Source organism: Oncorhynchus gorbuscha, linkage group LG12, assembly GCF_021184085.1.
Source record: "Oncorhynchus gorbuscha isolate QuinsamMale2020 ecotype Even-year linkage group LG12, OgorEven_v1.0, whole genome shotgun sequence".
NCBI lineage: Eukaryota > Metazoa > Chordata > Actinopteri > Salmoniformes > Salmonidae > Oncorhynchus > Oncorhynchus gorbuscha.
The window spans coordinates 70,524,131-70,538,354 of record NC_060184.1 but is presented as its reverse complement, the minus strand read 5'-3'; the positions used below and the strand labels follow the sequence as shown (position 1 = coordinate 70,538,354).

The window sequence follows — 14,224 nt, the reverse complement described above, 5'->3', positions numbered from 1 at the left end:
CCCCCCAAGCAGACACATCGATGGCCCTGAACGAACTTTGTTTGACTCTATATAAACTGGAAACCACATATCCTGAGGCCGCATTAATTGTAGCCGGGGATTTTGACAAGGCTAATCTGAAAACAAAACTCCCTAAATTCTATCAGCATATTGATTGTGCAACCAGGGCTGGTAAAACCCTGGATCATTGTTATTCTAACTTCCGTAACGCATATAAGGCCCTCCCCGCCCTCCTTTTGGAAAAGCTGTCCACGACTCCATTGTGTTGCTCCCAGCCTATAGACAGAGACTAAAACAGGAAGCTCCCGCACTCAGGTCTGTTCAACGCTGGTCCGACTAATCTGATTACATGCATGAAGATTGCTTCGATCACGTGGATTGGGATATGTTCCGCATTGCGTCAAACAACAACATTGACGAATACGCTGATTCGGTGAGCGAGTTCATTAGCAAGGGCATTGAAGATGTCGTACCCACAGCAACTAAAACATACCCCAACCAAAAACCGTGGATTGATGGCAGCATTCGCACGAAACTGAAAGCGCGAACCACTGCTTTTAACCAGGGCAAGGTGACCGGAAACATGACCGAATATAAACAGTGTAGCTATTCCCTCCGCAAGGCAATCAAACAAGCTAAGCGTCAGTATAGAGACAAAGTAGAGTCGCAATTCAACGGCTCAGACACAAGAGGTATGTGGCAGGGGCTACAGTCGATCACGGATTACGAAAAGAAAACCAGCCCCCTCGTGGACCAGGATGTCTTGCTCCCAGACAGACTAAACAACTTCTTTGCTCGCTTTGAGGACAATACAGTGCCACTAACACGGCCTGCTACCAAAACCTGTGGACTCTCCTTCACTGCAACCGACGTGAGTAAAACATTTAAACGTGTAAAAGGTAGTAGTTTTGGAATTGTTAGGTTAGATTAGGTTAGATTACTCGTTGGTTATTACTGCATTGTCTGCATTGTCTGAACTAGAAGCACAATTCATTTAGCTACACTCGCATTAATATCTGCTAACCATGTGTATGTGACAAATACATTTGATTTTGATTAGATTTTTAACTTGATTTGTAACTTCATCCGATAGCCTACAGTCACGGATATTGTGTCCAGGCTTTCACAATACAGTAATTTTTGAAAAATATGTATTCTATCATTTGTGTAGTATTCTGTTTATATTCTGTCTTCAGAGTCCTCCCGAACCCGAATACCTGAGATGGTACAGAGGGTACGGAACTGTTTCTACATTAAATCAAATGGAACAAGGGTGGTCTCCATGTTGCTGTCCACAGCTTTATAGTCAGGCTAGCAGTTGTGCCAGCAATTTAAGCAAACCGGGAGACTTCCACTTAGGCATATGACAAATACAAACATTGCAAGTGATGTAGATGAGAATATGTTGCCCAAACACAGTGGATGGCCTGTGCACCACTTCAGGGAGTAGGGGTGTGCTCTGCTCTCTGAGGAGCTGCCTTCCAATCTTGTATCCAGTCCCAATGTAAATTAAACATCACTTTTAAGGCTTAAAGAGTATTCATAACCCCAATATTATGCCTGTAGGTGCTTTAGAAATCATGCATAAGGCACTGCTCATCCTTGTCAGTCCCACACCCCAAAAGGATGCTTTTGATACAGTAAAATAAGAATGTGTAACATCCATATGCAAGAATAAACAATGCATATTTTTTCATATCAATTTGAACAAATACAGTAAAGATTGACAAACGCATCAGGACTAGATTAGCGTAGTAAGAAAATATAGTAAACTGTTGCTTTAAAACCAAACCCTCCTAGTTATGTCAACGTAGGGTCAACGTGGTGACGTATTTATGGGAACTCGGGCAGGAAACTCCAGTGAAAGTGAACTAAAGGTTTGACAATGTCATTGAAACAAAGAATTGCATTTCACTCGCGGTTGAATAAATCTACTTTAAACTCGGACTATTGGTATAGTAAGCAAGAAAAGAGGACACGCGGGGACAGAGCAAGTTTCACTACAGTTGCGCTCCAACCTAACAGTTCCTCTCTGAACACAATTTTGACGAGCAGCATCCATTCCCGCTGTAAACAATGTAACACCGATTCGGGCTCTTGCAACCTTGACAAACGAACATGGAGAATGAGACTATTTACGGGAGTGAGAGCAACTAAGGTTTTTAAACGGAGATTTTTATTTGTCAGAGGTATGTATGTACACTGTCTGAGCAAAGAAGACAACAAACGACACTATCAAAAATAAGTTTGCCAGCTCGGGTTCAGATTGCAACGGTCGTCACTAGTTACCACAGCCACAACGTCATAAACCACGCCCATTTCTGCAATTCCTATCTTAAAGTGTGATTTTAAACCTAACCCTATATTTAACCCTACATCTAACCATAACCTTAAATTAAGACCATATTTTTGTTTTACTTTTTACAATATAGCACTTTGTGGCTGTGGTGACTAGTAGAAATCGATTGCAACCGGGGTTTGAGTGACCTCGTGAGGTTGGATGAATATTTCGGAGCAGATTTAAAAAGAAAAAGGCCCAGTGTTAATGCATTCAACACCAGGACAGATATGCCACTACAATACATTAAATACATGACATGTATCTCTTCATATCACCCTCTGAGTGCTGTACATTTGCATAACATTTTCTTAATTTGATGCAGGATCCTATGGTGGTTATAAATAAATAATTTGTCATGTAATGATCTGTACGCTACATCTAACTTTTCCTTTTATGTGGATATCAGAGCTGAGCACCTCTATACTTCAGTATGAATTGAAAACGGATATGACAAAGTCTGGAAACCGACGGCTGTATTTTGATACCCATGCATTGGTTCGACTCCTCGAAGACAATGGTTAGAAAATGTTTTTTATTTGTGTAATTTGAAGTAACCCCCATACATTTAATTCAGTGGTTGGTTTGAAACCAGTTAGTGTTTTGTTTTCATCAACAGGTTTCACCACTCAGCAAGCTGAGGTAATTGTCAGGATGATGGTCAGGACAACACACTCCAACATGGATCTAATCTATAATGACATGGTAACCAAAGTGCAGCAGGTGAGGCTGGACTTTTTTCATATCAACATACAGTATATGACCAAAGGTATGTGGGACACCTGCTCGTTGAACATCTCATTCCAAAGTCATGGGCATTAATATGGAGTTGGTTCCCCTTTGCTGCTATAAACCTATTCCCCCTCAAACTGAAAAGAGACTGAAAAGATATGACATGGGTCCTCAGATCCAAATCAAACAATTTTATTTGTCACATACACATGGTTAACAGATGTTAATGCGAGTGTAGTGAAATGTTTGTGCTTCTAGTTCCGACAATGCAGTAATAACCAATGAGTAATCTAACCTAACAATTCCACAACTACTACCTTATCCCTTTACACGTGTGTGTATAAAGAATATGTACATAAAGATATATGAATGAGTGATGGTACAGAACGGCATAGGCAAGATGCAGTAGATGGTATCGAGTACAGTATATACATATGAGAAATGTAGGGTATGTAAAGATAAAAGTGGCATAGTTTAAAGTGGCTAGTGATACATTTTTTACATCCATTTCCATTATTAAAGTGGCTGGAGTTGAGTCAGTATGTTGGCAGCAGCCACTCAATGTTAGTGGTGGCTGTTTAACAGTCTGGTGGCCTTGAGATAGAATTGAAATCCGAGCATGGGTAGCATTCCAGAGAGACATAAGCGACTGTAACGTTCTTTGCTTCACGGAAACATGGTTCACTCGAGAGACGCTATCAGAGTCAGTGCAGCCATCTGGTTTCTTCACGCATCGCACCGACAGAAACAAGCATCTTTCTGGTAAGAAGAAGGGCTGGGGGGTATGCCTTATGATTAACGAGACGTGGTGTGATCATAACAACATACAGGAACTCAAGTCCTTCTGTTCACCTGACTTGGAATTCCTCACAATCAAATGTCGACCGCATTATCTACCAAGGGAATTTTCTTTGATTATAATCACAGCCGTATATTCCCCCCCCCAAGCAGACACATCGATGGCCCTGAACAAACTTTATTTGACTCTATGTAAACTGGAAACCGCATATATATATATATATATATATATATGCCATTTAGCAGACGCTTTTATCCAAAGCGACTTACAGTCATGTGTGCATACATTCTACGTATGGGTGGTCCCGGGGATCGAACCCACTACCCTGGCGTTACAAGCGCCATGCTCTACCAACTGTATATATATATATATATATATATATATATATATATACACACACACAGTGGGGCAAAAAAGTATTTAGTCAGCCACCAATTGTGCAAGTTCTCCCACTTAAAAAGATGAGAGAGGCCTGTAATTTTCAACTTCAACTATGACAGACAAAATGAGAGAAAAAATCCAGAAAATCGCATTGTAGGATTTTTTTATGAATTTATTTGCAAATTATGGTGGAAAATAAGTATTTGGTCACCTACAAACAAGCAAGATTTCTGGCTCTCACAGACCTGTAACTTCTTCTTTAAGAGTCTCCTCTGTCCTCCACTCGTTACCTGTATTAATGGCACCTGTTTGAACTTGTTATCAGTATAAAAGACACCTGTCCACAACCTCAAACAGTCACACTCCAAACTCCACTACGGCCAAATATCGATTGCGCAACCAGGGCTGGTAAAACCCTGGATCATTGTTATTCTAACTTCCGTGACGCATATAAGGCCCTCCCCCGCCCTCCTTTCGGAAAAGCTGACCCCGACTCCGTTTTGTTGCTTCCAGCCTACAGACAGAAACTAAAACAAGAAGCTCCCGCGCTCAGGTCTGTTCAACGCTGGTCCGACCAATCTGATTCCACGCTTCAAGACTGCTTCGATCACATGGATTGGGATATGTTCCGCATTGCGTCCAACAACAACATTGACGAATACGCTGATTCGATGAGCGAGTTCATTTGAAAGTGCATTGAAGATGTCGTACCCACAGCAACGATTAAAACATTCCCAAACCAGAAACCGTGGATTGATGGCAGCATTCACGCGAAACTGAAAGCGCGAACCACTGCTTTTAACCAGGGCAAGGTGATCGAATACAAACAGTGTAGCTATTCCCTCCGCAAGGCAATCAAACAAGCTAGGCGTCAGTATAGAGACAAAGTAGAGTTGCAATTCAACGGCTCAGACACGAGGTATGTGGCAGAGTCTACAGTCAATTACGAAAAGAAAATGAAAATATTCATTTTGCTACTCATTTCATGTATATAAAATATAGTGAAGATGTTGGCATGGTTATCAATAATGATTTTTCTTTTAAATAGTAATTGTCCTTCAAACTTTGCTTTTGTCAATAAATCCTCCATTTGCAGCAATTAGAGCCTTGCAGGCCTTTGGTATTCTAGTATTTGGCTAAGGTGTATGTAAACTCCTGACTTCAACTATAGATATTCCATTAAAAATAAGCCCTTTCCAGCTACAATAGTCATTTACAACAATAACAATGTCTACACTGTATTTCTGATCAATTTGATGTTATTTTAATGGACACAAAACAAGGACATTTCTTAGTCACCCCAAACTTTTGAACGGTAGTGTATATATTGCCTCAATTACCTTAACCAACCGGTGCCCCCGCACATTGACTCTATACCAGTACCCCCCTGTATATAGCATTGCTATTGTTATTTTACTTTTATGTGGCTTCACCACATTTTACTGCTGCTCTTTAATTATTTGTTACTTTATTTATGTATTTATTTTAGGTATTTTTCTTAGAACTGCATTGTTGAGTAAGGGCTTGTGAGTAAGCATTTAACTGTAAGGTTGTATTCAGCGCATGTGACAAATACAATTTTATTTAATTTATAACAGCCTCCACTCTGTCGGGAAGGCTTTCCACTAGATGGCTGAACATTGTTGCTGGGACATTTCTGTATGGATCTCGCTTTGTGCACAGGGGCATTGTCATGCTGAAACAGGAAAGGCCTTCCCCAAACTGTTGCTACAAAGTTGGAAGCACAGAATTGTCTAGAATCTCATTGTATGCTCTAGTGTTAAGATCTCACTTCACTGGAACTAAGGGGCCTAGGCCATACCATGAAAATCAGCCCCAGACCATTATTCCACCTGCTCCAAACATTATAGTTGGTACTCTGCATTCGAGCAGGTAGCGTTCTCCTGGCATCCGCCAAACCCATATTCTTCCGCCGGACTGCCAGATGGTGGAGCGTGATTCATCACTCCAAAGAAGGTGTTTCTACTGTTTCACAGTCCCAATGGCGGCGAAGATTTACACCACTCCAGTCAATGCTTGGCATTGTGATGTTGATCTTAGGCTTGTGTGTGGCTGCTTGTCCATGGAACCCATTTCATGAAACTCCCGACGAACAGTTGTTTTCAGAGGCAGTTTGGAACTCGGTAGTAAGTGTTGCAACCAAGGACAGACGACTGTTATGCGCTTCAGCACTCGCCGGTTCCGTTCTGTGAGCTTGTGTGGCTTACCACTTCACGGCTGAGCCGTTGTTGCTCCTAGACGTTTCCACTTCACAATAACAGCACCTGCCGAGGCAGCTCTAGCAGGGCAGAAATTTGATTAACTGACTTGTTGGAAATGTCGCATCCTATGACGGTGCCACGCTGAAAGTCAGTGAGCTCTTCAGTAAGGCCATTCTACTGCCAATGTTTGTCTATGGAAATTGCATGACTGTGTGTTTGTGCTCGATTTTATACACTTGTCAGCAACGGGTGTGGCTGAAATAGCCAAATCCACTAATTTGAAGGGGTGTCCCACATACTTTTGTGTGTGTGTGTGTGTGTATATATCCACTAATTTGAAGGGGTGTCCCACATACTTTTGTGTGTGTGTGTGTATATATATATTGATAATACGTGTAAGTAAATAATGAGACTGACTCGCTGTGGCCATGAATTGCAGGAGATCATGTTGCAGAGAGTGTTTTCCCAAATTGCATCGGTGAAAAAGGACATGATTATCCTTGAAAAGAGTGAGTTCTCTACTTTGCTGGCAGAGAATGAGGTGAGTATTCATTTGTAGGAGTTCTCTAATCCACAGGAGGCTGCTGAGGGGAGGACGGGCTCGTAATAATGGCCGGAACGGTGCAAATGGAATGGCATCAAATACCTGGAACCATGTATTTGATACCATTCCACTGACTCCGTTCCAGTCATTATCACGAGCCCGTCCTCCCCAATTAAGGTACCACCAACCTCCTGTGCTCTAATCCTATCATCACTTGAAGCACATCAGGGAGCCTTTTATGTCTACTCCTTTACAGATGTCATTTCAACATCTATTCAACGCTGGTTCAACATAATTTAATTGATGAGGAAACATTGATTCAACCAGTGTGTGCCCAGTGGGAAGAGGGTCCTGTGATGTGACACATGAGGGTTAGGATTACCTTATATATATTCCTTGTTACTTATTTTTCAGTGGTAGTCAGTGTTCTTCCTTGTCATTTGAACAGTGACGGTGTGTGGATTCTGGCCAATCACTGACATCAAGTACATCCTATGGAGAGTCCACACATGTGGTGTCCCAGGTCATACTGGTTGCATGTCAATAGTTTAAAGTTGTCTCTTCACCTTGCATCTTCTCTTTCACTTGATCTGAAATGAAAACATAGGATTGCTCCCTCTGTGGTCACATGACTGATACAGTGGATGGAATTTTTTGGGGGGCCATGTTATTTCCTTAAAGTCAGGCATTTGAAGTAGATCAATGAATTGATTAATCTTTTCTTACAGAAAGTCAAGTTAGAGCTACTGCAACTGAAGGTGCAACTGGCTGTAAGTTGTTTTAAGGTGGTTTAATTTCTGTGTTGAATAAAAATCACGAGCTGGGGCTGACTAACGGCGAATAAACTATAACCCTGAAGAAGGCACAGTGATGCCGCAATTATTTACCAAATAAATTATAATTTCTTAGCTTCTGGTTTAATTTCTGTGAAAATGTCTGCAGATCACGCACATGTTGCTGCCAACATTTCATCTGTTTGTGATGATTGTGCGTGTACACCGTGTATAGATATAGAAAACTTTACAAATTATGACTCTTTGTGAAACAGAGCGATGATCAGTTTGGATTGCAGCCTTTAACAGCACTTCAGAACCATTGAGAGTGTTTGAATGACGGAATGCCACCTTTTTCTCTGTTGCAGGATGTGATGAATAAAGTCCGCTTTGACAATATCTTGGATATGAATTCGGAAAAAAGCAGCATGAAAGAAATGGTAAATGTCTTAGTATTACAATTATGTTTTTTACATTAGTATTCATAGGATGAAGGTGTGATGCTTTGCTTATTACATACAGTATATCTTGCTCTTATCAATATTTAATGCAAATTTGACAGCACAGTTTCGACTCTGATAGACTATTTGACTTTCAGAAATCAGAGCATGAGAAGAGACTCATGGAAAGTCAGACCGAGATGATGGAAATGGTCTGTATACTGTACATTATGATTAAACCATTCTACTTTAGAGCTCTTAACGGGTTACTTCATTCACCTTGCATGTTTAACACCCATCTCAATGATGTCTTTTCACCTTGTATTTGTTATTTAGTTGTTATGATGAGAATATTGTCTGTGGTTTGTGAATAATAGGCAAATCTGTCTGCTTTAGAATGCTGAGCAAAATTGTCATTTGACTCGGTCCAATATGAAAATCGACACTGAAGTGGCAGGATTGAAAACCATGTTGGAAGCTCACAAACTTGATACTATCAAATACCTTGCAGGTAAGAAGTGTCATTCATGTATCCATGCATTAGTCTTATTTGTTCAATATTTAAAAAGCACTCGCACATCTGAGCTATCTTTGTGGCAGATGCATGGCAAGATGAATAAGATGAGAAAAAAGAAGAAACCCGCACACTGCTCTTGCTAGTATCACTGCTCTTTATTAAGCTTTGCATTGGCCTCAAGACCTTCGTCAGAGCTTTTTCTGACTGAGGAAATCTCTGACGAATGCCTCGAGGCTAATACGTAAAGATTATTTGCTCAATAATAATACTATAAATGATGGATAACATTATGTTCCTCAAATGAAATAGATACACAATTAGTATCTCTGGTTCTGACTGACGGACTCCTCATGTCTTTCAGGTTCAGTCTTCACTTGTCTCACTGTGGTTCTCGGATTCTATCGCATCTGGATGTGACTCCGGGGAGTACAGGAAGAGCTGGTCATCTGGACCACTGTAGCTCAAAAGTAACCCATTTGAACTGCCACCATTTTGTGTTTGATAAATAGTCAATTGCTATAGGAACAAACAACCACTGGCTGATGGCATGAAGACAGATCAAATGCTTTGATGTTGATTGACATTGATATTTCTGAGGACCAATGACTTATGATTTAGAAGATGAACCCAGCAAACCATGAAATGCGAAAGGCTGCACTTGTAAAGCACTATCCAACATTTTTATAGGATTTTTAATTGGTTGTGTTTTCATAGAGTACCCTACAAAATAAATGACATGTAATTTAAAGATAGAATCCTGATGTATGTATTTGTTTGTACATGCACTGTTAGGCAAGGAACCTGTGTATGTTGTGTTTGAGAAGTATGTTGTAAAAATGCATCGATATATACTGTAATTGCCATGCTGTCCAAAGTGCATTTCCGGCTATGTAACCAGTAAGATGCAGCTCTGTATATTTTAACTGTTGTAGACACTACAGTCATTGGAACACACATTCCATCAGTCCAATTAACAATTTTTTATGACCATAGTAGATATTGTAAAACTGTATAAAAGGAAAGCAGCACATACAATGGGCAGAACAAGTATTTGAAAACTTGCAAAACTTACAAAGCACATGTAGAGGTCTGTAATTTGTATCATATGTACACTTCAACTGTGAGAGACAGAATCTAAAACAAAGATCCAGAAAATTACATTTTTAAGTAATTAATTTGCATTTTATTGCATGACATAATTTGATACATCAGAAAAGCAGAACCTAATATTTGGTACAGAAACCTTTGTTTGCAATTACAGAGATCATACGTTTCCTGTAGTTCTTGACCAGGTTTACACACACTGCAGCAGGGATTTTGGCCCACTCCTCCATACAGACCTTCTCCAGATCCTTCAGGTTTTGGGGCTGTCGCTGGGCAATACGGAATTTCAGCTCCCTCCAAAGATTTTCTATTGGGTTCAGGTCTGGAGACTGGCTCGGCCACTCCAGGACCTTTGAGATGCTTCTTACGGAGCCACTCCTTAGTTGCCCTGGCTGTGTGTTTCGGGCGTTGTCATGCTGGAAGACCCAGCCATGACGCATCTTCAATGTTCTTACTGAGGGAAGAGATTGTTGGCCAAGATCCATGATGGCCCAATCCATCCTCCCTCAATACGTTTGTCCTGTCCCCTTTGCAGAAAAGCATCCCCAAAGAATGATGTTTCCACCTCCATGCTTCACGGTTGGGATGGTGTTCTTGTGGGAACTTTCTTCTTCCTCCAAACATGGCGAGTGTTTGGAGGAACTTCAGACAGGCCTGGACATGCGCTGGCTTGAGCAGGGGGACCTTGCGTGCGCTGCAGGATTTTAATCCATGACGGCGTAGTGTTTTACTAATGGTTTTCTTTGAAACTGTGGTCCCAGCTCTTTTCAGGTCATTAACCAGGTCCTGCCGTGTAGTTCTGGGCTGATCCCTCACCTTCCTCATGATCATTGATGCCCCACGAGGTGAGATCTTGCATGGAGCCCCAGACTGAGGGTGATTGACCGTAATCTTGAACTTCTTCCATTTTCTAATAATTGTGCCAACAGTTGTTGCCTTCTCACCAAGCTGCTTGCCTATTGTCCTGTAGCCCAGCCTTGTCCAGGTCTACAATTTTATCCCTGAGGTCCTTACACCCTCTCTGGTCTTGTCCATTGTGGAGAGGTTGGAGTCTGTTTGAGTGTGTGGACAGGTGTCTTTTATACATGTAACGAGTTCAAACAGGTGCAGTGAATACAGGTAGAGTGGAGAACGGGAGGGCTTCTTAAAGAAAAACTAACAGATCTGTGAGAGCTGGAATTCTTACTGGTTGGTAGGTGATCAAATACTTATGTCATGGAATAAAATGCAAATGAATTACTTAAAAATCATACAATGTGATTTTCTGGATTTTTGTTTTAGATTCCGTCTCTCACAGTTGAAGTGTACCTATGATTAAAAATGACAGACCTCTACATGCTTTGTAAGTAGGAAAACCTGCAAAATCGGCAGTGTATCAAATACTTGTTCTCCTCCCTGTATGTATGACTAAACACAAAGCTATAATATAGGATAATTTGACCATAATGTTTTTTATATTTACTTGACCCTAATAACATTTGCATAGGATACCTTTATTGTGAAGGAAACAAGCCAGAAGTTATTTCCCGTGGTCCTACACGTGTTTATATTTGTAAACTTACCCTGTTAGAAATAATGCAATTCATCATGTTTGAATTATTTATACTGGTGGTCGTGTTTTAATGAGAAACTTGCTTTCGATAGATACCATCTATGCCTGGGTCACCTCTAAATTATTTGATTTGACATCAAGTTGGGTCGTCATTTACGAGCTAGGTATCTAGCTGTACTGTAGTCTATATTGACATGATACATTGCAGATACCCAGTAGAAACTCCATGTTCTGTAGGAGCAGCATTTATCATAGGTGAGGAATAGAACAGTGAGCCTTCATTATCAACTTGCTACATTTGATTGTGGTGCTGGGTCCTTGGGATGAAACACATTTAACTATGTTCTATTAATATATATTACAATGACTGAAGCATTCAGCAGCAACAGAAAGAGCTCCTCTAGATTCCCAGAGTGAACACTCAGATCATTGAGACATGCCACTTTTAAAAAAACAAACATTTATTTCACCTTTATTTAACCAGGTAAGCTAGTTGAGAACAAGTTCTTATTTACAACTGCGATTTGGCCAAGATAAAGCAAAGCAGTGCAACACAAACAACAGTGTTACACATGGAATAAACAAGCGTACAGTCAACACAATAGGGGGTGGGGGGGGGTCTATATAAAGTGTGTGCAAATGGCGTGAGGTGGTAAGGTAATAAATAGGCCATAGTAGAAAAGTAATTACAATTTAGCAAATAAACACGAGTGATAGATGAGCCAGTAGAAATACTGGTGTGCAAAAGAGCAGAAAAGTAAATAAAAACAATATGGGGATGAGGGAGGTAGATTGGGTGGGCTATTTACAGCTGCAGCGATCCGTTAGCTGCTCACATAGCTTATGTTTAACGTTAGTGAGGGAAATTTAAGTCTCCAGCGATCTTTGCAATTCGTTCCAGTCATTATAGCAGAGAACTGGAAGGAAAGGCGGAAAAGTAGGTGTTGGCTTTGGGGATGACCAGTGAGATATACCTGCTGGAGTGCGTGCTATGGGTGGGTGTTATCGTGACCAGTGAGATATACCTGGGAGTGGTTGCTATGGGTGGGTGTTATCGTGACCAGTGAGATATACCTGCTGGAGTGCGTGCTATGGGTGGGTGTTATCGTGACCAGTGAGATATACCTGCTGGAGTGCGTGCTATGGGTGGGTGTTATCGTGACCAGTGAGCTGAGATAAGGCGGAGCTTTACCTAGCATTCGGTAGGATTGTCAGTTTTACGAAGATATGTTTGGCGGCGTGAGTGAAGAAGGCTTTGTTGCGAAATAGGAAGCAAATTATAGATTTCATTTTGGATTGGAGATGTTTAATATGAGTCTGGAAGAAGAGTTTACAGTCGAGCCAGACACCTAGGTATTTGTAGTTGTCCACATATTCTAAGTCAGAGCCGTCTGGAGTAGTGATGCTAGTCGGGCGGGTGCGGACAGCGAACGGTTGAAAAGCATGCATTTGGTTTTACAAGCGTTTAAGAGCAGTTGTAGGCCACAGAAGGAGTGGTGTATGGCATTGAAGCTCATTTGGAGGTTAGTTAACACAGTGCCCAAAGAAGGGCCAGATGTATACAGAATGGTGTCGTCTGCGTAGAGGTGGATCAGGGAATCACCCGCAGCGACATTGATATATACAGAGAAATTGAACGGCCCGAGAATTGAACGATGTGGTACCCACAGAGACTGCCAGAGGTCCAGACAACAGGCCCTCCGATTTTACACACTGAACTCTGAGAAGTAGTTGGTGAACCAGGCGAGGCAGTCATTTGAGAAACCAAGGCTGTCGAGTCTGAGTCTGCCGATAAGAATATGGTGATTGACAGAGTCGAATGCCTTGGCCAGGTCGATGAAGATGGCTGCACAGTACTGTCTTTTAACCGATGGCGGTTATTATATCGTTTAGTACCTTGAGCGTGGCTGAGGTGCACCCACTTCATCAATGATCATCAGTTCAAAAATGTATAAGGATTGTTATCCCTTAAAGCAGTTGCTAACAAGATAGCTACACAAACTGTCACTTGAATAACAGTTTGTGAGAGTGTAGGCCAATTATGATTTCAGTATTTGTTATTGAGACTAGTGAATTTGTAAGCATTAGTTTACCATTTTTAAAAAAAGGTCCAAAGCCCTTTTAATATTGATATCAAATAATTTCTGAGTAACAATGCAGTACACTACTGTGACTATTTTTTGACCATTTTAAATTGTCAAACAAAAGAAAACATTTTTAGCATGAATTTTGCTACAACTGTCCAGGAGTGGTCTTGACTCTTTGTCATTGGACTATTAACTGTGTTACCGGGCAGGACAAAAGTCCATCCTACAAAAAAACAGGCTGAAATGTCAAACAGCTCTTACACTAAAAAAGGGCATTATAATAATTTTCACAATTATTATTAACAGAATTATTCCAACCTCAGTGTGAAAATATATATAAAATACAGAAATCTAGTTGTTGACTGCACTGGGCCTGTAATAATCTGAAGAGATTTATCACTGTAACCTTATTGTCAATACTCCAGATATTTCCAGTTGTTGTGTAGATGAAGTTGCAGCGGAGCATGTAGGAGCGAACTGCATCATGCACTACGGGAGGGCTTGCCTCAGCCAGTCCAGAAGACTCCCTGTGATGTACGTGTTTGAGAGGAGACGTGTGCCTCCTCCAGAAAGCTGTACCCCGACAGACAGAGTCACATCATCCTGTACAAAGTCAACTATGCTCACATTATTGGTAATGTTTCACACTGACCTATGTCCCATTGTCTGAACTTCTTTTAGGACTCGGAAACGTTCAGTTTGTGATATACTTCAAAAAGGAATGTGAGCGATTAA

The 14,224-nt window shown here is 41.0% G+C and overlaps 1 protein-coding gene across 2 annotated transcripts; it reads left to right on the top strand.

Annotated features, from left to right (window-relative positions):
* The first annotated feature begins 1,821 nt into the window (after nucleotides 1-1,821).
* On the top strand, nucleotides 1,822-9,501 carry mcur1 (mitochondrial calcium uniporter regulator 1). Of its 2 annotated transcripts, none has more exons than XM_046292851.1 (9): nucleotides 1,822-2,189; nucleotides 2,748-2,858; nucleotides 2,958-3,061; nucleotides 6,912-7,013; nucleotides 7,745-7,786; nucleotides 8,158-8,229; nucleotides 8,388-8,441; nucleotides 8,626-8,740; nucleotides 9,108-9,501. In XM_046292851.1, exons 1-9 carry the CDS (start codon nucleotides 1,886-1,888, stop codon nucleotides 9,161-9,163), a joined length of 960 nt encoding a protein of 319 aa, XP_046148807.1. In that variant the 5' UTR covers nucleotides 1,822-1,885; the 3' UTR covers nucleotides 9,164-9,501. The 2 variants fall into 2 exon arrangements, with proteins under 2 accessions (XP_046148807.1, XP_046148808.1); XM_046292852.1 differs by having other exon boundaries at nucleotides 1,838-1,877.
* The last annotated feature ends 4,723 nt before the right edge of the window (nucleotides 9,502-14,224 follow it).